At 29.8% G+C, this 25,273-nt stretch overlaps 2 protein-coding genes across 2 annotated transcripts in view; one reads left to right on the top strand and one right to left on the bottom strand.

The window, feature by feature from the left end:
• Positions 1 to 25,273, top strand: part of Miga (mitoguardin) — a 34,294-nt gene that overhangs the window by 885 nt on the left and 8,136 nt on the right. The gene's annotated exons all lie outside the window — the stretch shown is intronic.
• On the bottom strand, positions 503 to 24,991 carry uzip (beta-pore-forming protein unzipped). Its single transcript, XM_031919982.2, has 5 exons — positions 24,745 to 24,991; positions 5,716 to 5,911; positions 4,646 to 5,025; positions 3,416 to 3,756; positions 503 to 3,198 (listed from the first exon to the last, which is right to left on the bottom strand). Exons 2-5 carry the CDS (start codon positions 5,909 to 5,911, stop codon positions 2,685 to 2,687), a joined length of 1,431 nt encoding a protein of 476 aa, XP_031775842.2. The 5' UTR covers positions 24,745 to 24,991; the 3' UTR covers positions 503 to 2,684.

The following is a 25,273-nucleotide window of genomic DNA, read 5'->3' as shown; positions in this document are numbered from 1 at the left end:
TCATATTTTATTTAAATATATTTTTATTATATATTCTTATATTTTTTATAATTTCTAAAAGATTTCTTAAAAATATTTAATATTTTTATTATTATTTTTATTATTATTATATTAATGTCATTCTATTATTATTAATATTTAAAAATGATATATAAAAAAATTATAAATTCAATTTTTTTTTATATAAAAATTGGAAAGTAAAATAATGTAAAAAATATTTATTAGTTTTTTTTATTGAGATATTTTATGATATACAGGAAATAGAAGTATATATATTATTATTAAAGATAAAAATAACATAATATAGAATACATATAATTTTTTTAACATCCAAAATTATCCTGAGAGAGAGAGAGAGAGAGAGAGAGAGAGAGAGAGAGAGAGAGAGAGAGAGAGAGAGAGAGAGAATGCATTTATATTTACATGAATTACATAACATAATAATTTATAAATGATATACCTATGATACAGTTGAGGATAGTTGTGGATATGGTTAAATGCATTTTTTTTATATTGGAATTTTTATTAACATTTTCTCAGAGGCGTACAGAAATGTGAAGAAGCAACAAAAAAAAAAGCGATATTTTTTATTTCAAATACACAGATATCTTATTATCTTTTATTTCTTTCTTTTCAAGATAAAATTAATTATATTTTGATACTATATTATTGATTTACTTTGGGCCATATCCAATGCATCATTTTATTCACAATAAGAAAATATTATTGAATATTAAATATCATTATTTTACTTTATCTTTTATCTATTTTTTTCTTGTGCTTTTTTTTAAACACATAACATTCTAAAATTTACATGACCCAATCTCGCAACAAATTATTGCTTTCTATTATAATTAACAAATTGTTTAACAGAATATGTCATATCTTTTTATATCTACATAAATCTACATAAATTTTTCACTGAATATATCACAATATTGTGATTAGGCTTATTTTTTATACATATTATTAGAAAATTATGGACATTTTGTTTTTATTCAAATTAAATGATTTCGCGTTACTTTTTTCATTGGTGCATATAATATAATAAAATATGAATAATTCATACAATGTTATTTACCGCTCTTAACTATAAATGATTAAATAAATTCATAACAGTTACTCCTAATAAGAAGAAATATAGAAATTGCGTTATATACATACCAATGTATTAAGAAAATATCGAAAATACGTAACGAACGTATGATAAATACTATTTTATTTTCCAAATTTTCAACTTAAAACCAAGTTCTATTAAATGTAGTTATTAAATAAATTCATATTTCTCATTTTCTTATCAAACAAATGTACTTTACAAGTTATTAACATATCTATACAAATTAAAATACTGCATTCATTTGCCATTACAATTTCCATTAATAATTATTTTTTAGGAATCTGCAAGCCCTATCACTTTACATGAGACAGATGGGTACACAAAATATTGTATTATTTTTATTGTATTCAAAACAAATCATTTCAAATAATTATAGAAATATTAATAGTTTCTTTTTAATTCTTTGATATTATTTGAAAATTTACATATATTATTCATTCTCAAATAGTGTGCACTTTATTATTATTGTTATTATTATTTTTATTATTATTATTATTATTATTATTACGTAGCAAATCCTACTATTTTTTTTTTGTTTTATCTAAGGGTCTTTCAAAGCTTTACATCAGTCGATAAATAATACTAAAATAGCGTTGGAAAAATACCACGTACCCATCCACCTGAACTCTACATATTCTTATTTGCTACACTTTTATAAATCTTACAATTTTCTAAAATTATACTGCACTCTCAAAAATATATATCGTAACTGCATTAATTCGCGAATCTTTGTTTCTCCATATTCTTATTCTCTTTTATTCTTCTTCAATTTCCATTCGTTTACTCATCATTAAAAGCTTCCTTTAGAAGCTATACACTATTTTTATATACATGTATAGTTGTCCGAAATAATACCTGTGGTAATTCTAAACTCTTTTTGAACACGTCTCTCTCAAAAAAAAGGATATCATTCTTTTCTTTTTTATTCTTTTTTCCATCCAAAGCTTTTCTTCAAAATTTTTCCCAGAGAAGATTCTAGAATGTACACTTTGCGAAGGCATAAAATAGTTTAACTGGAAAATCGATTCACAGCAAGATTAGTTTAAAGACGGAATGTCATTAGTTTACATTCATCAAGTTAATTCAACAATATAGAGGTAAATGTTAACGATCCATAGTTGTTAACATATCCATATATATGTTGGCTGCGATCGCTTGTACTTAACATTCGTCATGAGACTAGCTCATCGTTATGATATTCTTCGCTATCCTAAATGTGTATATATATATATATATATTTTTTATGTATATATATATTAAATATGAAGTATTTTTTATTCATCTTTGAAAGGCAAGCACTATGTCAGCTCTGACACGGCATTCTGACTGATCAGCAATTTATAACAAAGGAGCTTTTTTTTTTATTTCATATCCACACTCGCTATATGTATGAAATTACAGCAATATTTCGGTGTGATTTGTTCTTCTATTTTTTTCTTTTTTATGCTATTTTTTTTCCTTTTTTTTGTGTGTATTTTCTTTTATAATCTCTGGACAATGTTTTTCTCTACGAATATATTACTATTGCAACTTAAATAATTAAAATATTTTTAAAGTTATAATTATTTCACGTAATTCTATGGACGATAATTATTAACGAAATTATAAACATCCCTAAATTTATTCTAAACAGAGATGTTCCAGAATGCATCGTTTCTACTTTATTTTTCAATGACAACGGTCCACCGTCGTCACTTTGCATATTAGATATATCCGATTTTTTCGGTGGTATGATCATGTTCTCATCGTGATCTTCGTTATCATCTATATTATGATCACGATGAATATCTTTATTCATATTTTGAGAAATTGTGGTAGTAGTAGTAGTGCTCGGTTCCGTTGTTGGTGGCGCGGTGGTTGTAGGAACTAAACTGTAATTTCCAAGGAAATAGATAGATCCAAATTCGGGTTTTACATCATATATTGTTTGTTCGCTGCGTATACCGTTTATCACACGAGATTTTGTCTCTCCATCTTCGTAATGCGAAATTAAGGTTCCAGAATAGGGTACTTCCATATCGATACAATAACCCTTTAGAGTAACGTTTATTCCTGTACCGGGTTCGAGGATTATTTCTACCCTGTTTTAAATAAATATTAATACATTAAATGAATATAATATAAATTATATTTATATAATGATAATAATTAAAGATATCCTTATGACGTAAAATAATTTTTTGAATCAAATAAAGTATTATTTAAGAGCTGTCAATAATTAGTTGTATAAAAAAATTATTTATTATTTCTCATATACTTTAATTGATTTATTTTGAATGATGAACAGAAAATACTCACGTGTATGCATCAGTACGAGTACTAGTTTCCTTTATGCCCCACATTATTTGTGGCAAAGTCGTTTCATTCATCAATATAATTGATGTGTTTAGGCCTTTTAGAATGGCGTGACCTTGACCCCAGTACATAGAATAATTATACGTATAAGTGAAAGCTTTTGCCATTTTCGCAGCTTCCGGCCCATTATTGACGATCGTCGCGTTATCAAATATACAAGGATTACTTGACATTTTGGTCACTCGTTTTTTAGGCCAACTTAATTTAACCATCGTCAAATTATAATAGATAGGTTCCGTTTCGACCAGAACGTCACCACTCTTTGCGATTCCTTCTGTACCATCCTAATGGAAAAAATATAATGTTTTTTTAATCATTTTTTATTAAAAAATAAATATAAATATATATAGTTCAATTATTTGAATTTTTATTTTATAATATATACAATATTGAAATGCAATTCATTTTAAAATAATATTAACTCTCTAACTAAAACAACAAATTTCTTTTAATTTAAAATAAATATATTAATCAATTACGTGACCGATAAATGAAATCAGTTCACTCGTCCATCATTTACATGCAAGATTACCCTTCAACCATATTTTCCTGCTCTACTCTTCATCCTATGTCAATCCTTTCCTGTTTTATGTATTGAATAAATGTTTCAGTTTTAACGTATAAAACGTATAATAAAAATATATACAAATTAACAAACAAAAATTTTGAAATTGCTATTGCAGTTCGAATATAAATCACTGCTACTCGGATCGCAAAGGGTTTAATTCACCGCAAATCTTAAAACCCGGTTGCAATACCCCGTTTTCATCCAATCTCTGGCTGAAAACCAACCCGTAAACGCTTCTCAACCGCAACTTCACATCTGAAAAGGGACACCTTCCCTCTCCTGTTTCTCGTTTCAATCCCCTCTCCATTAACAAATCTCGATTACAGACATTGCAATTTCCACCATTCCAAGCAAGCATCGTATCCAAAAGAGGAGGCTAACCCCCACTAACCAACCCTCAGTCTGTTTTTATTCCATGATACGAATGGCTTAATCCCTCTTACCACTTTACAAACACTAAACTCAAGCATTGCAATCTCAACAACAAACATCCTTCTTCCGAAAAAAGAAAGAAAGAAAGAGAAAAAGAAAGAGAGAGAGAGAGAAAGAGAGAGAATACCATGTGTTCCATGTTGCGGTGCATAAACCGCGTAGCAATTACTTACATCTTTCACGTAGCTGATACTCTCTAGAATGTTGTCGTTGGTAGTCAAGGTGCCGATATAATGGGTATATCTCACTGCCGATGTGTTCTTGGGGGTTCCGGCTAGGTGCCGGGCGACGAACATCTTCTCCGTGGCTACAGCTCCCAACGGAGTGGGTTTGTATTTGTCCAAGTACTCCCAGTTGATGCGTGCTGCATTGTTCACGTTCTCGAGCAAGTCGTATTTATCATACGACTGCACGGTACCGTGCATCGTCACGGTGCATCGTTGCTCGTCACCCCTTTGGGCACCAGCCACCCAGACAGTCGTGTGCAATACTCTGCATACGTACAGAGGTACTCTTTTTTCTGATTTGTCTGCTTGATTGTTGAACGAGTCGTCTGCGGAAAGAAAGAAAGAAAGAAAAGAAAAAAAATAAATGTCGACGGATTTTTATCGAAAGAGACGGGAACTCTGGATATTTTTATCCAACCAAGGGGGGGGGGGGATGGAGGAGATGAGAATTGTATATTCAAGATATTGTCAAGAGAGAATAAACCGTCTGGGCCAGATGTATAGGCGAGAAAAGTTAATTCATGGACTCTTTTGAAGATGTTGCTTCGAGGCGATGCTTAGCGGTAATTAGTGGGAACGGGAAATTAACGCGAGCTTGTGCAACCGTGTCCGTTTTCCGGGTGTAAATGTTGCGCTCCTGGTATACATTACCATTCACAAGTGGTGGAACTTGCTTGATTTTGATTTAAGGATATCTTAATTGATGAGATTGTCATGAACGGTGATAAATATTTGTTTATAATAAAATATTATAGCTTTTAAACACAAGTTTCTTCGAACTTACATTTCTTTTAAATATTTCGAAAGGATTTTTTTTTTTTTTCAATTTCTATTATAAAATCTGAAGGATAAAGATATTAAAAAACAAGAATGTTTAATCAAATTTGAATAAATAATTGATTAAAGTTTTAAAAGATTTATGATAATTATATGATAAATTAATTTATTTTAATGCATTTTATATTTCAATGCTTTTTCATAACAAAAATTATGTTTTCTCCCCTAATTCGACATACCTTCCGGTTTTTCGATCTCGAAACCACCAATAACTATTTCCTTGGAGCGATCATAATGGGTGCGGGGCAGCCAGTTCAGGGTGGTCGAAGTGATCAATTGGTACTTTGACAGGATGTGCACGCTGTTGTCTGCATTCGTCAGCAATAGAAGAACACCGAATAGTCCCACAGCGAGGAAGACCCTTTGCCAAGACATCTGCAATTTTAACGTTTTGCCATTGTGAATGAGAAGAAAGAAAAAAAAGAAAAAGAAAAAAAAAAAGAAAAGAGAAGAAGTAAAAATGAAGAGAGTAATTTTTTGTGCGAATTCGCAAAATCCACATGCCGCAAGTTGAAGAGTGTGTTCATATCTAATCCAGGAAAGGGTTGAACACATGGTGAACGAAGGAGACGAGCTCTAATGAGATCGTTATTATGATACAGCAAGCTAATTTAGAGGTAATTTGAGATAATAAGGCTCAGCTTGCACCGTAGAAAAAAAATATCAGCAAATTTAACATCGTATGCGTTATTAGCTTTTTTAACCTGTGTATATTGTCAGTGAATTGAAGCTTCATCGTTTTCTTCGAGGATATTCTTAACATTGCGTGGAATTAATTTTTATTCGGATAGTTTTGGGGATTTGCAAAAGTAAAGTTTGTAACAATATTTAAAATATTCTAAAAATAAGAATATTTTTAGATAAACGAAGATTTTTCATTCTATTGATTTGCATAATTGGTAATATTTCTGTCTTAGAGAGAATATTAAGTAAAGGGTAAAATTCTTGAGAATTGCTCTAATTTCTTCATTTTATTATCATTTGCCATACTTTAAGGCAATGTATATTTCTTCCTTTTTCTTATCGCTATTTTTCTTTTTTCAACTGAACATAATTGTTTTCTGAACAAAGCGATCTATCATCATTTGCTTTTTTTTTTATGTAATGCATGGTGTTCTCAAAAATCAGTCAAGTTTCCAATTTTTAAATACAATGTTACGCAACGTTTCAACGTTCTGACGTGTTTTATGGCGACCTTAACTTTTGTAACAGTAATACCTTGCCTCTTTGCGATTATGTTTCTGCTTACAGAGCGTATCTTTAACACAGCTCGCGTATAACTGGATCTCCTACTTCGCCTCGTGTGTTTTCGCTTCAGTTAATGGCAAGAAAACGAAACGAACACGCGAATATTTCTAAAGTGTCCTGTGATCGAGCCAAAATATTTTCTCATTGCCATATTGTATTCGTGGTCAATTCTTTTTATTTTATCAATTTCCTGTTTTTGAATTCTTACATATTCATATACATATTATTCATGGAGAACATTTCTTTGGAAGCTCTCAGTTTAAGGATTGAAACTTCATTTTGTAACAATTTTGTTACAAAAAGTTAATAATATCGATAGAAATTTAAAAAAAATTCAAGAATTTACAATAAAATGTTTCAAATTCTCTCTGAAAAATGGTAACAGTTTTAAATTCTTTGAGGAAAAATTAAAAACATCAAACAACAGTCTTAGAAGGAAATAGAATATAATAAGATTTTCAGTTGTAAAAAGATAATAATATATACATAGATTTTTAATAAATTTTTAGTTATTTAAAATTTTTAAATAAATTAAGAATATCCATAAAACTTAAGAAGGAAAAAAAAATTATAATTTTATAATAAAATATTTAATTGTAAAAAAGCAAACAACAGATTAAAATTTATAGTATACTTTATATATATAAATATATTGTTGGAAAAACGAATCTTGAATATTTTTCTTCGGTCAGTGGAAATTTTACCTTCAAGCTATACTGCATGGAACATGTTAATATATGATTTCCTGTGTTTTTTAAGACTCTTTTTATAAGGATATTTTATATTTAACAGTTTCTAGATAATATTATATAATTGGACGATCCAAAGTTATTATGTTAATAATAGATAAACGTTGAAAAAGAAGAGATTTTTCTTGAAATCAGTCCACAATAATTTGGAGCACTTGATTTTTTATTTTTCGATAGACTCTATCTCACTGTTAGATTTATAAATTTAAAACATATTCAAATTACATTAATATTGAATATTAAAATATTAAAATTTTAAAACTTGTCCGAATTCTTTGCGATTTTATAAAATAATTGATCAATAATTTATTTTGAATAAATATAACGAAGAAGATCATTTTTTCTCGTCTTATAAAAGAAATTATAATTTTTGTCTGTCAAAATTTTCTATAAACTTTATCGATCATGCTCATCACGCATTCACAGTCAATGATGTAACGGAAGTCACAGCTTTATCCATCATTAACGGAGATTCATAAAATGATATAATATCGAGTTGGGAAAAAAAAAAAAAAAAAAAAAAAAGAAAGGTTCGGTCGTAAAAATGTTAGTCTGGAAGGAAGCATGAACGCACTAGTTTCCTTTCAAGGTGTACCTGGTACATATATATCTTCAATATACATAGAAGTTACTGTAACGGTTCCGTGGCATATCCGTTTACGTGATAATACACTTATTTTATAACGCTCGTGCCCCACTGCGTACAATTCTTTGCTTTTTCATTTTAGAATCTCGCTTGACTGACTTCTAATGTTATCTGTGAACATGGACTAGTTTAGTAAATCTTACTAACTTTTTTTTATGCGATATTTAATATTATTTTATTGCGGCCAATTTAATACGAAATGGGAAAATTCTAACATGATTATGAGGGAAGTTTAGAGAAATTTTATTTTTTAAAGGATTTAATTAAATGTTTGATAAGTAAATTAATTTTTTTTTAAAACTATTTGAGCTATTCGTCTTCTGGGTTATTGATCTGTTGACCCGTGACTCATATTTTCGAGTCATAGAGAACAGTTAGGTTGTGTTATTTAATTTTATTAATCATTATAACTTTTCCTTATAAAATATACGTAGAATTATATTATTTAAATATATATTATTTTGATTAAATAATTATGAATATTTAAATTTTTAATTATACATTAAAATAAAAATAAAATCGAAATTATTTTGATACGATATTAATAGTAAAGTAGATTAAAGAAATAAGAGAATTTTAAATATTTTTTTCAAACGATTTATATTATATATATTTAAAAAAAAAAAATCAGCAAGTACGTATAGACTTGAAAGACTTGGTTGTCGATTTTTGGGATAACTCCAAATTGTAAGGAGGGCTGTTCCATAATCTAGTTTGGCGAGTAAAATAGATTAGGGTTCACAAAGAGAGGTGGATGCTCTTTGTTCCATTGCGTAAAAAGCTGAACAAAAGCGTGACGTTGTAGCTAGAGGGAACAAAAGAGCATCTGTGTTTTTCGTTCCAAGTGATCCTGAATCGCGACTGGGATCAATTTCATTTAAGAAATGATGCAATTTTATGCGGCAAAGTGCTCGGCATTTAAACACTCAATTTAAAGATCTTGCATTCACTTTGAAATAAAGAATTCAAATCGAATCTTTTTAAACTTTTGTTTTAAACAAATATTTCGAAACATTCGTTCAATTATAATTATAAATTTGATCCATTTAGAAAAAATTTATACTATATATTTATATTACATTATATTTATTATATTTATATTATATTTATTATTATATTTATATTATATATTGATTTTCAAATCATGATATATATTTCCATTTATATGAAGTTCGTTTATCTTGCGATGACAAAAAAAAGAGTTATAATTGTATGTTTTTTTTTTATAAAAATTACTTTAGAACTTATCAAGTTTCAAAAGAATTAATTTATTTGAGCAAACTACAATTACGTAAATTAATTTCAAAGATGGAAATTTCCAAATACACTATCCGATAATTAAATTCTATTCTCATGAATCCTGAAACTTCGTTAATCCTTTTAAATTGATCCTAGACACGTGATTCTTCGATTCATTTAATTATATGATTTGTACATATATACAATATCTTATTTTCAACTTTATCTTATTTTATTTCATCTTATTTTTTTCTTATTGACATTTTAGTTATATCGCAAATTCAATGAAATCTCATTAATCGTTAACAATATCGATAGTTACAATTTTAACCCGCGCTATGGATTAAAAATCACGTGGTATCATGTTCCATCCTGTTTGCTTAAAATATTCTATTTAACATTTCCCAAAATATGTTGCATGTGTTTGAAGTTTCACTTTTTTTTTACCTTTTTAAGCAAAGTTAGAAAGTTTGAAACGAACTTTGTAAAGGAACAAGGCACAAAGAAAATGATAAAAGACCTATCGACTACTAAAGATGGCAGTATTTTATTTCGTATTTGTATTGATGTGATCGTAGGTAGGTAGCGTGGAATACCCTATACTATATCCTTGTTTACCCATAGTTTAACAAAACGTTTCCGTTCTGCTCCACGATTCCCGCGGATGCATCGGCATTGTTGGTGCTTTCGATCGAACGATCGAAAAAGGGCTCTCTGACCTGGTGGATATATCGCTTATTGTGCGTTCCTACGTGGAACGCTAGACCCGGTGATGGTCGGTCGAGCATGTTGAACGACCAAGCAATAAAATTCCCCACCTTGTTCTCCCTAAATCGAAATGAGAATACCTATTGACTCAAAAGAAATCGTTTTTCGTATAAATTGATCGTATTGAATTAAGGTTATGATCGTTAAATCGATATTTCCTGTTTTTTTTTTTTTTTTTTTTTTTTCCAATTTTTCAATTATTCTGTGACTCATTTCTATGCAATCTGTCTGTATGTAATGAGTTTTTATAGAGATAATAGTCAAGAGATAATAATTTTCTTTTTATTTTCAATAAGTATTTTAAATTCAATAATGTGTAAAAAAAGATTGTTGGGTTTCCCTAATTAATATCAGAAATGTTGGTTTTTATTTTATTTTCTGATTAATTATATTTATACAGAAATAATTTGCTAATATTGTATTATGATTTTTATCAGTAATCCATTGTATATATTTATAATTCAAAAATATTCAATATTATTCTGCGATCCTTTATTAACCATGCTTTAATTAACGCATGTTTTCATTTTTTTCATTATTTTATAAATTTACAGTAAGTATTTAAAAGATTGATTATTGATATTAAAATTATTTTGCCATTTTGTTTTCTATTTTTCTTTCTGTCTTTTCTTTTTAATTTGTCTTAATAATTTTTAAAAATGTATAATCTTAGATTATTAATCTTAATTCGAATTCTTAGATTTCGATACATTATGGATCAGCTGTGAGAATTTCCCGTCGTTCTATTTCCAGTTGTTCGATCAGCCGAGCGGTTTTATTGAACGACCAGTCGCTCGTGATTTAATTAGCCTCGAAAACGAGGTATCTTCTGTCGAATCTCTAGCTGCATCTCCATTTATATTCCAAAATGGAAGTATGTCCTACATAGATGTGATTTTATAAAACATCAAAACGAGATCGTTGCTGGATTATTATCGAAGTATTCCAACATCGAATAAAATGTGGAATAATTTAAAGATTAAATTTGATACCTAAATACCGTATTCTGAATTTGCATGCCCCAAATTCATCAAATATCGAATTATGTATCCTCGAAACTAGGAGGATCGTTAATAATGAAAAATGAAGAAAAGAATCATCAAAATAACAGAAACAATATACATTTTTTTTTACTATTTTACGTCATATGCTTTTATTTAAAAAAAAATCCGTGTATAGAATATTTTAATAATATTAAATTATCACATTAAACAAAAGAAAGAATTTAAAATCATTTGAAAATTGGCCGGAATAATTATTTTTAAACACGAAAAAAATAAAAGGATTTTCTGCCATAAAAGAAAGAAACAAATCAGAAACAAAAAAAAAAAAAATACGAAATATTTGATCGTGACATTGGAGAGATACCAAGTCTAGCTTATCATCGTTCGACCGAAAATAATAGGATAAAGAGGTGGTGTCCACATAGTAGGTGGCCTGTCAACAAGTTACTTTGCAACCAGTTTTACCGATAATGCGAAGCGCCAACCTCGATAATGTTTCGAATACAAGTTAAAGAGCTTCCATAATAACCGTTTTACCCGTTTTTTTTTTCCCCCTTCTTCTGTTCGAAACCAAGGAAATTTATATTCATGAAACGTTATTCCATCTGCTCGTTTCACGTAAATAGCCTATTACGTGTATGCATGGAGAATTATTACCCTTTCCCCCTTTTTCTGTCGCGTAAGTCTTGTCTAGATTTCACCATGAGGATCACGGTCCATTGTGGAATTCTGGTTACATCATTTTCCGGCTTCCGTGCGATTCACACCGAGGGAGAGTAAATTGCCGATTTAATCGTTGCGTTTCCTTTCGAAATCGCTTGGCACGTTCAACGATTCGGAATAACTACAGCTTTGAGGATACAGACATAAACGAGTTGGATGAAATTGCTTTTTACGTAGCTAGAAATGAATACTTTAATTCATAAGAGAGAAAACTTACGTGTACTTTGATACGATTAAATGGATCAGTGGAATTAGATTATTAAAATCGAATATTAATTCACCTTCGATAATAAGTTTAATCATCAAGAGATCGTTTATAGAGAAAATAAATTTAATCTACCAAAATTTGATCCATTCTACTTAAAAAAAGAAGAAAAAAAATACTTCGATCATTATTCTTTTGATCACAAAAATATCGAGCATCCTCTTTTCAACCCCTGCAAAATTCAATTTTCCCCAAAGTGACCATGAAAAACGGACATCGATTGCCATCGAAAGAGGAGGGGGAGGGGGAGGGGGAGGAGGGTGAGAGAGAGAGAGAGAGAGAGAGAGAGAGAGAGAGAGAGAGAGAGAGAGAGAGAGAGAGAGAGAGAGGAGCAGGTTTCTCTCGTTGCGGCTTTCATCAAGATAGATTGGTTGCGACCACGCGATTCGATATCAAATACACGATACATCAAAGGGATCGAGAGCCGCGAGTCGAGAGCAAACATAATGAAACGGAAAGAGAAAGGTGAGAGAAAGAGAGGAAACGAGAAAAAAAAAAAACTACTGCACCCTAGTCACGGATGATGCCTTCAAGGTGCAAGGATTGACAAGATTTACAGACAAGAGGGAAAGAGGCTATGTTGTTGCGCTATGTGTGCCGCATGCATTATTAACACGCCGACATCGTCCTTCGTGCAATTCGGTCGGGTTGGATTCGTATATTTCATTTGATACGACGCCGACCTACTGACCTTAACTGGTACGGAACTTTTATACGAGTCGAGCACATACCGGCACATAAAGTTTATTTAATTAAGATCATCAGAACCACCAGAAGGTGCATAAACGTCTGAGACGACGAGGAGGAGGAGACGTCGCAATGAGATTGTGATTATTTCTGCGAGCCTGCATGAAAATTTAAAGCGTCCTCCGTGATGATGCGTACGATGGTGCGTACGTGCAGTTAGGTATACTGTCCCAACTATGCGAAGAGAAAAGAAGTGTATGCATTTTGTATTTTTCTTTTTTTTGTAATTATTATTTTATAATGTAACGTGATTTATTATCTCAATTATTTTTATTATCTCAGTTATTAGTGAATCGATAGATATTGCATTACTACACTATGGATGCTGTATAATTTATAATGACTGCTCTTAAAAGAAAAAAAAAAAGGACATTGTAAACTGGAATGATAATTCAATACGTTTATATAACGTTAAAAGTATATCTCTTATTCGAGATGATTCTATTTTTAAAGAATTAATACTCGTTTGTTCAAGATCAATCGATGCAATATTATGACAACTATATATCCTTTATATAACGTAACTATAGAATATGTTAGAACGTAATTCGAGAATACATATCAAACTCTTTCTTTGTAATAATAAAAAAAAAATTCGAGAAATATGGATATTTTTTAGAGTTATCTCATTATGAAAGTGTTTATAATATATAAATAAAATTTGATTAACAATATAATTAAATTAAATTCTTTTAACATAATGAGAAATTGATTTGATACAATGTTTTCTAAAAAAAACTTTAATGAGAAGTTTTTATTCTCAACTAAAGTGCTCGATTACGTGATTGTACACATCAGTCAATTTGTAAATGTCTTCATCTTTCAAGAACATTTCTTTTTCATAATCGTACAAATCTAATTTGATTCGGTATTAAACATACCATGCCATAATAAATACGTACACTAATAAAACGCTTTTTCTTTGCATCTATCTTCATCATCAAGTGAAAACAAATATTCCATTTGAACAACTATTCAAGAGAAGCACAATCTACTACAAAGTTTTTCGTCCAATAGATGCCACTTTCTAAAGGAGTAACGAGAAGAGATACGATCTTCTGTTGGAACTATAAAAGGTCTTTGACCTTTCTTGGCACTAAACTCCAATGAGTTTCGAGGATTTCGACAAACTTCGACTACGGAATTCAAAACGATTCCACGGCAATTCCTAACATTTAATGTCAAATCTTATAAAGATTGTTCTAATTAAAGAAACCTTTCTCCCGATGATACGGATTAGAGGTAAAAAAAAAAAAAAAAAATGAAAATCACGGCGTGCATTTACGGTGAAACGTTACCGATGAAATTAGATAATTGACTTTCACGCTAAATTAGCTTTGAAGTGCCTTCGATCTCCTAGAGCTAGTAATTTTAGAGAAAGTCTGGCCATTCTCTGACCGTAGATTGCTCTTTCGTTCCTCGTCGAATACGGTTTTCGAGCCTCGTGGGAATAGTACACTTCGTCAGAATTTATTTTAAATCTTTCACCTTGTGATGGAATCACTGTGCAATATAAATCGTGATCGAAGCATGATAAAGAAAGACAGTATTTGTATTTGTTCACTAGAGATACGTTGTTTATCATCATTAGATGATCGAAAATGGTAAGTGAACACCGAGAGAAAATGTCACCTTAAAAAAAGATTAAGAAAAAATTTTTTAAAATTTACTTCTTTTTTTACATACTTTTTATATAATATTTTATTCGATTCATTTAATAATTTTCAATATTTAAAATTAATTTTTAATGGAAAAATTATCGTAAGAAATGTTACAAAGTGAAGGGCCACGTGTTATTTGCGCCTGTTCACTCTTTACAACCGTCCATTACCTACGTCAACTTGTATTCCAATTACCATTTAGTATCACGTGCCTACTTATGGCATCATTAAATTATGACACAATTTTTCGTTATTATCTCGATAGCACTCTTTTCTTTTTTCTTTTTTTTTTACACAGAATCATTCGTATCCACACCTATTTAATTTCATTCGTATTCATCTCCTTGTCACGAATTTTTAAAAAAAATTTTAAAAACCTCAAAGAGGATTATAAAAATGATACGAGTTCACCATCGCGTTTTAAAGAGATGGTAAAAGTAGATGTTTTAAAGTGAAATCAGCTAGATGCTTTAGGACGAGGTAAATTGGCATATACCGTGAACGAACACGATTCGAACATCGAAGGTCGAGTTTTAGAGGCCGGTAAAGGTGGACACTTGAAACCTTTGGTATATCGTAAAAGGAGCGGGCATTGGTCGATTGCGCATGAAAGGGACCAGTCTCGAGGGTACACATATGCACTGATAAATAGATTATCGTCCCCTGCACCGTCGCGAAAACCGATACAATCGAACGAAAGATATTCCGACTATTATTCGGAATGCAGTTATATTCTGATATTTGTACAATTTGATAACAATGTAGGTAAATAGTTTAGCCTGAGAAACATCGTCCAGATACGAGGATTTATCTAGAAATTGTATGAATATTCTTTGAATATATTATTTCGAAAGGAATTTTTCAATGAAATTTTCGTTTTTAAAAAAAAAATGTAATTAACATTAATTTCATTGCGTCGCTCGAAGGAATATTCTTACTTTGTCGATAAAAAATTATTCCCTTTCAACATCTGCCTTTCAACCGTCTGAACCACAATCATATATCTTTATTCAAGCAACATCTTGCGACCAAGTTCGCGAGTCTTGGATCACTTCAATTTCCCGGTTCCAAGTTCAAGTAAAATAATAATCAGATCCGATCTCCGTCGGATTTAATTCGATTCCATGATTGAAACGAAGTTAGCCTCGTTTTCAAGTTAGCCACGGTACGCTACAGTTCACAAAACTGGCCCGATTCGTGAAACGCATGGCCGCCCCTCGAATTTATATAATCCATGCGTAGATTAAATAATTCCTTTGCGTGAGAAAATCGTTCTATCGTGTCTGATAGAAAAATTGCTGAAAATTTTCCAGTGTCGACCGCATTTAATGGGCTACTTATTGCAATTGCACTAGTGTTGCGTTGTTTGATAACGCACTTCCTGCACCAGTATACCCAACATGTCTATATATATATGTTAAAGTAAATGTTATTAATCCAGTAAATACTAGCCACGTATTAATTTGACAAATATAATGATATGCATTCGCAAACGATATTGCGATATTATTTCACTTTTCCTTTTATATATATGTAAATGTTTTATACATGTATTACAAATTAGTTTTATAAAATGATCGGTGCAGGTTATTGAATGATGTAAAAGTGCGAATATGATGAACCATATTGATAAATGAACAATTAATTTGAGTAGAAATACAATGAGAAAAATTATTCTAAAATAACTTTCCCATAACTGGGCTAATCCTTATGAGCGAAGGAGTCGCACAGTCAAAAATGGAAAAAATAAACAAGGGTCACACACAGTTGGTATGTCAGGATGGTAGATAGGGCATGCCCTTGCCTTGGAATACGAAATGAGGAAGGTATCGACTTTCCACAGTCATGCTATCAGCGTTACCATGATAACACCCCCGCATGGCAATCCACGCCGGAGTGAAGAACACTTTACGGTTTTGCTTCTTAGCCACGTGCACACAGCGCGTTGCAATTCGTAGTTATTCCACTTTTTTCGTTCTACGTTGTCCAGGCATTGGTGTGAAGTAAAAGGAGAATGAAAGAGAGAAGGAGAGAAAAGAGAAAAGAAAGGAAGAAAGAAAAAGCCGCGACAAGCACTTCAGACTGTGGTAATGACGAGGAAGAAGTAAATTTTACCGGGTACAAAGCAAACATCACGAGGAGACACCTCAGATACACCCTACCGCGTCGTCAGTCGCGCACAATGGGACAAAAGAACTTCACTGCTTGCTGGTTCGTCACTGTTGTTTCCCTCAACTGGGATATATTGTGTACAAAATCCTGTTGAAGCGAGGATAATGACGATTTAGTGGAGTCAAGATTGTTGACTGACTGTTGAACTTTAATTAAGTTTAATTTTTTTTTTCTATGAGGGGACTTAAAATTTTGTAGAATTTAAAGAGAAAAATCTTTTGTTTAAATTTAGACGAGCACAATTTGTCTCATGATATTATTCGTATAATATCATGTTTTTATTTGTAAGAATTCATGTATGCTCGATTCGAAAAATGACTCGTTATGGTTAATTTTCAATTTCAGAAAAACTCGATTAAAGTTAATGGCAGGAAACTAACGACATTGTTGAATTTTTAGCACAATTCCGTTTATCTAAATCGTTAGAATAAAAAACAATTTCATGGAGTCAGCATAATTTTCATTCAAATAAGAGTTTATCTTCAGATAATTAAATTCAGAAGTTAATTAATAAGTGAATTAATAAATCCATATTAATTAATTAATAATTATTTTGTAGTTTTTTATTATCTTTGTCTTCAATTATCTCTCTCTCTCTATATATCCTTTTCGTTTGAAATCAAGCTTTCTTTAATGATCACCATGAATCATCATGAATGACCTACGTGACACAAGAATTACATAGAATAGAATTAAATTCAATTACACGAGAACTCGTAAGAATCGAGAAAAATTTTTACAACAAAGATCTAAAAAGTCGCAGAAATATCGATTAATCGGTTATTATCGTCCATTATTATCGACATCATAATCAAGATATCAGAAATGAATTTCAGAAAATTGACCCTGATGAGAACTTCCTGCTACTGGGCAATCGATAATACACTCCGGAGAAACGTGATTCATTGCGTGCCACGAATGCGTTAGCTTCCCCGTTTGAAATTCGTGAGAGTTTGGACATTATTCGATCATTTATAAACTATGATATTATTTTTATTACGAAAAATTATGGAAAAACAAAGTTTGCTCTTTTCGAGCAAAGAATTATTGATCGATGATATATGCAAATCAGTTAAACAATATATAAACAAGCAGAAGCATTACAACTTGTAATACCGGTTTTTTCTGAACCTTTAGTCAATGTGAACGTGATCATTCTGAATTTTTTCTCCCTTTTTTTTTTCTTTTATTGTGGAATTGCGTCACAACACAAGAATATTTTATCATCGTTAACAATTGGGTTCTCAACTTGTCGTGGAACAAGTCGTGGTAAAACGCTAACAACTTAAAGGTCATCTTGCTATAGTTATTTGCTATACTGATTCCATGAATCATAAACTTCCTTGACCCGAAAACTTCAACATTTTTATTTGTGGAATTTCTTTTATATTTCAATTCTGAATGTAAAAATTTTAAGTCATATTATTTATGAAAAATAAATACGAAATATTAAAACTGTTGAGAAACCTAAGGGTCAGATATTAATTATTTTAAATTAAATACTTTCACACGTTTGAAATTGATAATAAGACTTGTTAGCTTGATAATTTGTATATGTATACTCATCTATCCTCCAAATGCAATTACCAAATCGATGGAACATATAATATTATCGTCTACAGCAATCATTCAAACTATAAAAAGAAGAACATTCGAAATTATCCAATCGTTATTGGGTATGATTTTATAGTTATTGCCATGTTAATGTAGCAAACTGACTGGTGTGGAGTGATAAAAGTGACAGGACGATCTATAGAGATTTTTACATAAAGAGAAAATAATCTTTTTCAAACGTGATTGCATCATATTAACAGATTGCAAAATAATAAAATCTGGTTGTCGAAGAATCGAAATCGAGATTCTCCTCGTTTTCATATGAGGAATATCCTAGCGGCAAGGCTATCACAGTATCTATTTATCACTGTCAAGGGCACCTATGCAACCGGATCGTCTCTCTGCAGTCATTGTTAAACTCATTTCCGTCGCTCGATTGCCCATGAGTGCATTGAAAATTGAACCACCAGTTTATGACTAGCAAGATCCCCTCCTCTTATTATTGTCCATATTGATGTCACACTTGGAAGAAGATTATGTTGAAAGTAATCATACGTAAAATAATTTATTTTTAATTATTTTTGATTTAGAAAGAAGAATAACTTTCTCTAGTAAATCACTTGATGATAAAGATTTTGTTTGCTCCAAAAATATCTTTTGAAACTGGGCTAAGTCATTTGTAAGAGATGAATGAAAATTCCATTAAACTTTTCAAAATTAATCTTTTCATATTGTAGTCTGTGAGAAATTCAAACAAATCATCATTATTATGATAAACTTTACATTACTTTTTAAACATTGTTATATTTAATAAAATTATCGAAATGTATTGCGCACAAAAAAATTTGAAAATATATATTCTTTTGTGAAAAAAATTCTTTATGATGAAAAAAATAGTTAGTTTCTAAATTATATATCTCTCAATTACTTGTTATTGTATTATTGTATTATGAAAAGTATTAAATGATTTCAAGTGGTGTATCTTGTAGTCTGTTGTATATGCCTGCTTTGGAAGTGGAGAGGTGCTTCAAAGATTTCAGAACCACTTGTATGTGTACGTATATTTTTGTAATTTAACTATATATACATAAATGTGTTAATGCATTATTTCTATTTTCTTTAAAAAAGAATTGAGTTATTTGTGTCTGAAAATAATTAATTTGAAAAATATTATAGATCTTGAAGCTAGGATTCATTTCTTTAAAATATTCTGTACATGTATTGAAGATATTTACAATATAGATTGTATATTATTTAAATCTTATATATTTCCTTTTATCTTTTATTATTCTTAATTGTTTATAATATTTCTCTTTATTTATTTAAAATCGATGATATCTTTTTATTATGTGTTGAATTCATTTCATTGAATTTATCGTTCATTAGCTTTTATTTCTTTTCTCATGCAAATCCGTATGAATAATCGATTATGAACGAAGCTTCCTACTTAATTCCACGAGGTTTATTCAGACCGATTTGAAGGCAATCCTCGAGTCCTTCAGATCCAATTCAATGAATCCTCCACTTCAGTTTCGTTCCAAGAGATTGGAATCATATTCCTTGAACTCATCTAGCAAAGTTTCTAACACTTGATTTTCACGAACTTCCTTTACAATGTTACATTGTCTGTCTTCCTCTCATTAAACCAATGTGTCATCTCAAGGCAACGATCTTTCTGTCAAATTAAAGCTAATGAACTAGATTTCTGACTGTATCATACCTCATGCATATATCATCTCTCATACAATGCTGTAGAAGAAGTAATATTTATCAAATTTTTTATTTATTTTTTTTTCTTTTATTTATAATTAAACTTTTTATTTTAGTTCATTACTATTATTATTATATATATAAAAAATTTAAAATAAATATATATTTATATTGCATAAAATAAAATTAACAAAATTAATTTAAATTAAGAAAAGTCATTATTATAAGAAAGATACGAAATATCTAGTTTAATAACTATTTAAGTTAAAACAATAAGAATATCCAGAAGCCATATTATGGAAATTAAGTCACCTATCTTCACCCTATGAAATATATACGCGAAGCTATACGAAAAAAAGAGAAACCATAACCATTTTATCCTATAATTTTTATCCTATAAATAATTTTAATGAAACAATTTTAAAAATTCATTAAATATAAATGCACTAATTATTATTTTTTAACAATGATATAAACAATCAGTAAAAAATAACATCAATAATAAGAAATAAATCATTATTCACATTTACAAATATATAAAATCAGAAATATATATTTATATTTATTTAGGAAAATTTAAATCAAAATATAATTTTTTTTTTTTTTTTAAATTTGTAATATGTAAAGACTTTATTTTATATTTTTGATTCATAGAAATCATCCCTTTCATAAAAAAATCATCCCTTTCGTCTGTGTATTACACAGTCTTATATATTATTCTCAATTGAGAACATCACGTTCTCTGCAAATGAAAAATCACCTCATGATTCCCGGTCGATGATTCATCCCGGGTATATAACAACGTTAAAAAGAAAGCGACCGTTTAAAAACAAAACCGCTATGTTCGATTCGACTGGATGCAATCAGTTGAAAGTTTCCATTCAACAATTCCATTTCTCACAATTTCTCAGGATTCAAAATGGAATGATAATCTTCAAGTCGAAAAACTCGAAACAAACGGGATACGTTGCCCTCTATGAATAATTACAACTGTCATTGTCGCATTGTGCCTTATTTACACCGATCTTACGCCACTTTCATATTGCACCACGTTTCCAGGTACTCGAATTCCGACTCGTTCCATCGAATACGAAGCTCCCCCACACGCCCACGAGAAACGTTCTAATACCTTGATGACGTTCAATGAATCCAAACGGGTTCAACTGCGAGCTCCGACGAGGGAACTCGCGTTTATTCGAGAATAGAACTCGAAGAAGAAAACTAAGAGATATTGGAAGAATTCTATGAGGAAATTGTGAGAAGTCAAGTTTTTTTTGGATTTTAACGTGTTTGAAGTGGAAGTGTCTTTTCGAGTCTATTCCTCAAGAATTTTTACATAAAACAAAAATGCTAAGTCTTCGAAGAATTCCAATCAAATTTTACAAACAGAAAAATCTTTTGAGATTTTTATAAAAGGTGAAATTTTTCTAATTCAATATTTAATTTTTTAAATTTTTGAATAATGGAAATGTGGTACAAGTTTTATTTTTTTCTATTCGAAATTTTTTTTATAAAAAATACATTGCTTGAAAAAAAACAAAAGTTTAAAAAATTGAAAGGAGGTTTGAACTCTGAACTAAGAAAAAATATATTCGAGTATTTTGCACTCCTCTTTATTCTCAAAATACTTTTTTGAGTTTGAATTACGAAATATAGAATTTATGGATAATTTGAAAAATTTTTATATCACCACTATATATATTTCATTGGTATACTTCAGTGTTTCAACCTTTGACTTGGAGAAGAATGCGTTTCCGATGCGAGCAATTTCTAATTTGCCAGAAAAAAGAACATAACCTTAAACATTGGATCTCGAATTTATCAAGATATCTTAAAGATATCTGAAAGATCTTTTCAGCTGACGTGACTCGTATAATGTGACCTTCATCGTCTACTTTATGAAAGTAAAATCCTGAGTGGAGGGTACGTACACCTTTTACCCTTTTGCCTGCTTCACGATCTTCCAAATGCTTACTTTACAATAGTAGGAACATTAATGATACTTTTTCTTTTTACTATAATTAAATATTATGTAAGGACTAAACAATGAAATAAGACGTTAAATTTGCGTAAATTGAAATGTTAAAACTGAATTTTTATTGAAAAATGTAATAATTATTAAAATAATTTTTCATAATTTTTGATATTTTACATTAAATAAGAAAGAATTAGATAAATAAGAAACACGAAAGAAAAATTCTTATAGTCTAGAAGAAAGAGAATTCGTCATATTTTAATTTTCTTAAATTTTATAAAATTGAAATCTAAATAATAAAAATAAAAAATGAAAAAAATGAATATATAATAACAAAAAAAAATATAAATTAAATTTATTAAAATTTTCTTATTATAATTATACTGTTAGGAAATGAAATTCCAAGATGTAAATTGATTAAAAAAAAATCACAAATGAAATTTAAAATCAATTTTTTTGATGAATTGATACTATTTTCATTTAAATTGATGCTAGATTTTTCTTTTCATAATTTACAAATATTAAATGTAAATGTTACATGACAAAGCATAAGATAAAAAGAAAAATTTTCCAATTTGTATTTTTTATAAATACTTTCTCTCTTTGTTATCTACCGGCGCTAACTGAAAAAAAAGCAATGAAGGGTAAAGTATTCATGATGATGTGAACCAGATTATGAAAATCAGAGCGAGCCACGTAGGTTAAAAGCTCGTTGTGGTGAGCGATAATGATGTCACTTTTATTAGGCTCATCAGGGTCGAAGCATCCTCGACAGGGGATCTACTATTACCTAATAATCGACACGATCATATCATGTCTCTTGTTAGTTGTCTATAGCAAAATTTGCATTCACCCATCGACAATTGGCATGTGTCACGTGTCTTATGTAGTTTCCTCTTTGAATTGATTTTTAATAATATCACTAAAAGCTAATACAGTTGCATATGGTTCTTCAATCGATTAATCAATTTTTGAAGGTTTCAATTGTTTATTAATAATTTCGTTCTCTATTTTTCTTACTCTTCTTTCTTTTGTTTCAATCTTTCAGTTTAAAAAAAAAATGATGTATGAAATAATTGATATAATTACATAATTTGACCAATCCATTTATGAAAATTCTTTTCAGTTTATTAAATATTTTATCTCGAATCATATTTTTTTAATTTCTTTTCTTTTCAATCTTATTTAAATACTATGATTTTAAGATTATATATTATATTATAATTGTTAATATAGTTATAATTGTAATTGTTCTCTTCAGATAATCAATTCTTTAAGATACTGTCTGATTCCTTAATTTTTTATTTCTTGTTCATTTTTTGATTGTAAAATTTTTTTTTATATTAAGTATATATTAAATGAATGATATAAAAAATATACTGTAATTTATTTCAATTTAGATATTGTTGATTCATTGTCATAGGTGAAACTATGTAACTAAATCGCCATATTAGAATATCGGTTTATTTTATCATACTATTCTATTGTAATAAATTTATTTTTTTTTTCATGTATACTGATTCATACATTTATATCATTCTTATTTATTTTTATAATGTACAATTGCTATTTTGACAAAATTTCAATATATTTTCATATCATGAGAAAATTAATACTTTTGACAAAATTTTCAAACGGAATTCAACAATTGCATAAAAATATTTAATTATAAAAATAATATTAAATTCTTTACAATTAAATAAAAATAAAATGTACAATTATTAAAATTGATTGAATTATAACATAGCATTATATCTTATGTTTCATTTTCAGTTCTTCATTTTTATTCACTATTAAGTTTTGATTGTTTGATTTAAATTTAAACTAACATTTTTAACATATTTATTAATTTTTTAATTTTTATATTTGATCAATTCTAATTTTATTATATCTTTAATCCTTCATAAAGATTTAGATAAATTTCATTATCCTGAATGATGCCAAAATCTTTTATATTTTGCATGCAATGTATCTCGATTACGGTACATCACTCGTCCTATGCATCACGTTTAAGGCGTTTGTTGTACTTTAAGATTTAATAAAAACATGTACAGTTCGTATAGGACAAGATGTATGTAGTAAATACGCAAATATCACGGGTGCAGGAAGTGCGCGTGTGCTAGGGAAATTTCCAAGTTCACCAGCGCACCAGGCACCTCCATCGATCTGCCGGTACGCGATGCTATTGCTACATTTACGGCATTCACTTTTATTCAAGATTCAACGGGTACGAGGTATTGACCCCTGAACTTGACCTATATGAAGACATATCTGATCTTGAACAATTACAGAAACAGACAAGTTTTTCTTTTAAAAAGATACCGGGCATTTAATGTTCTTGGATGATTTTCATGATGTCGTTAATTTAATTGGAAACCACGCAATATTTTGAAATCTATAATATTTCACAATTTTTCTTACTACGGTCGATTAATTGTTTAGTCAAAAATCAAAAATTATTCTTATTTTTATACATTATTATTAATCTATTTTCTTATCTTAGAAAATATAATAATAAAATGTTTATGATATCTTTCACGTAAATCGTTAAATTTTATAATAGTAGCATCATTTGAATATTTTATTTTTCATTTTCCATTTTAAAATATAACATTTCGAAAGAACGATTGTAACGATTTAAAATGATAAAAAATTTTCTATAATACCATAATTCTTTCTTCAATGAAATTCGGTCAAGATCATTGATATTCAATAATCAGAATAGAGAAAGAAACAATAATACTTACTATTGCATTATCTTAATCCAAATAATGCGAGCGTCCAAATGGCATCAAAGAGATGGGGATTACGCGCTATGGCACTAGATCTTGTCCAGAAATTTATTCTGTGTCGTGTAACAGAAAGTATGTTACAAAATATTTCTCCAAGTACGTTTATAATTTTTCGCGTATGTCAATTATTCGTCGTAACAATCGTCGAAAAATACATAAGCACACTACACCCGCCAAGGAAGCGGTAAACCGAATAACTGACGCTAGCGCCGAGGACCCACGATGTGTCCCACCCTCCCTGCTTCCTCTGCGCGCTCACGATCTAATTCGATCTTCGTCTCTCTCGTGTTGCTTTCGCGTGTTCTCCCACTTTTCTTCGTATTCTCTCTCAAACCTACCTCGTCGTGGTGTTTCCAGCAGTGCACTACTAGCGCGCCGAACCGCGATGCCGCAACGCGTGCTTGGAGCACACTTTGAGACCGCGCGCGCCTCCCAGCTGCCGTATCGACCCCTCCCCATTGGATGACACATCCTCCAATAACGA

This window comes from Apis florea, unplaced genomic scaffold (genome assembly GCF_048593485.1).
Source record: "Apis florea isolate Af1SG1 unplaced genomic scaffold, ASM4859348v1 contig_3158_pilon, whole genome shotgun sequence".
NCBI lineage: Eukaryota > Metazoa > Arthropoda > Insecta > Hymenoptera > Apidae > Apis > Apis florea.
Note: the sequence above shows the minus strand (reverse complement) of the source record. Positions and strands in the feature narration are given on the sequence as shown.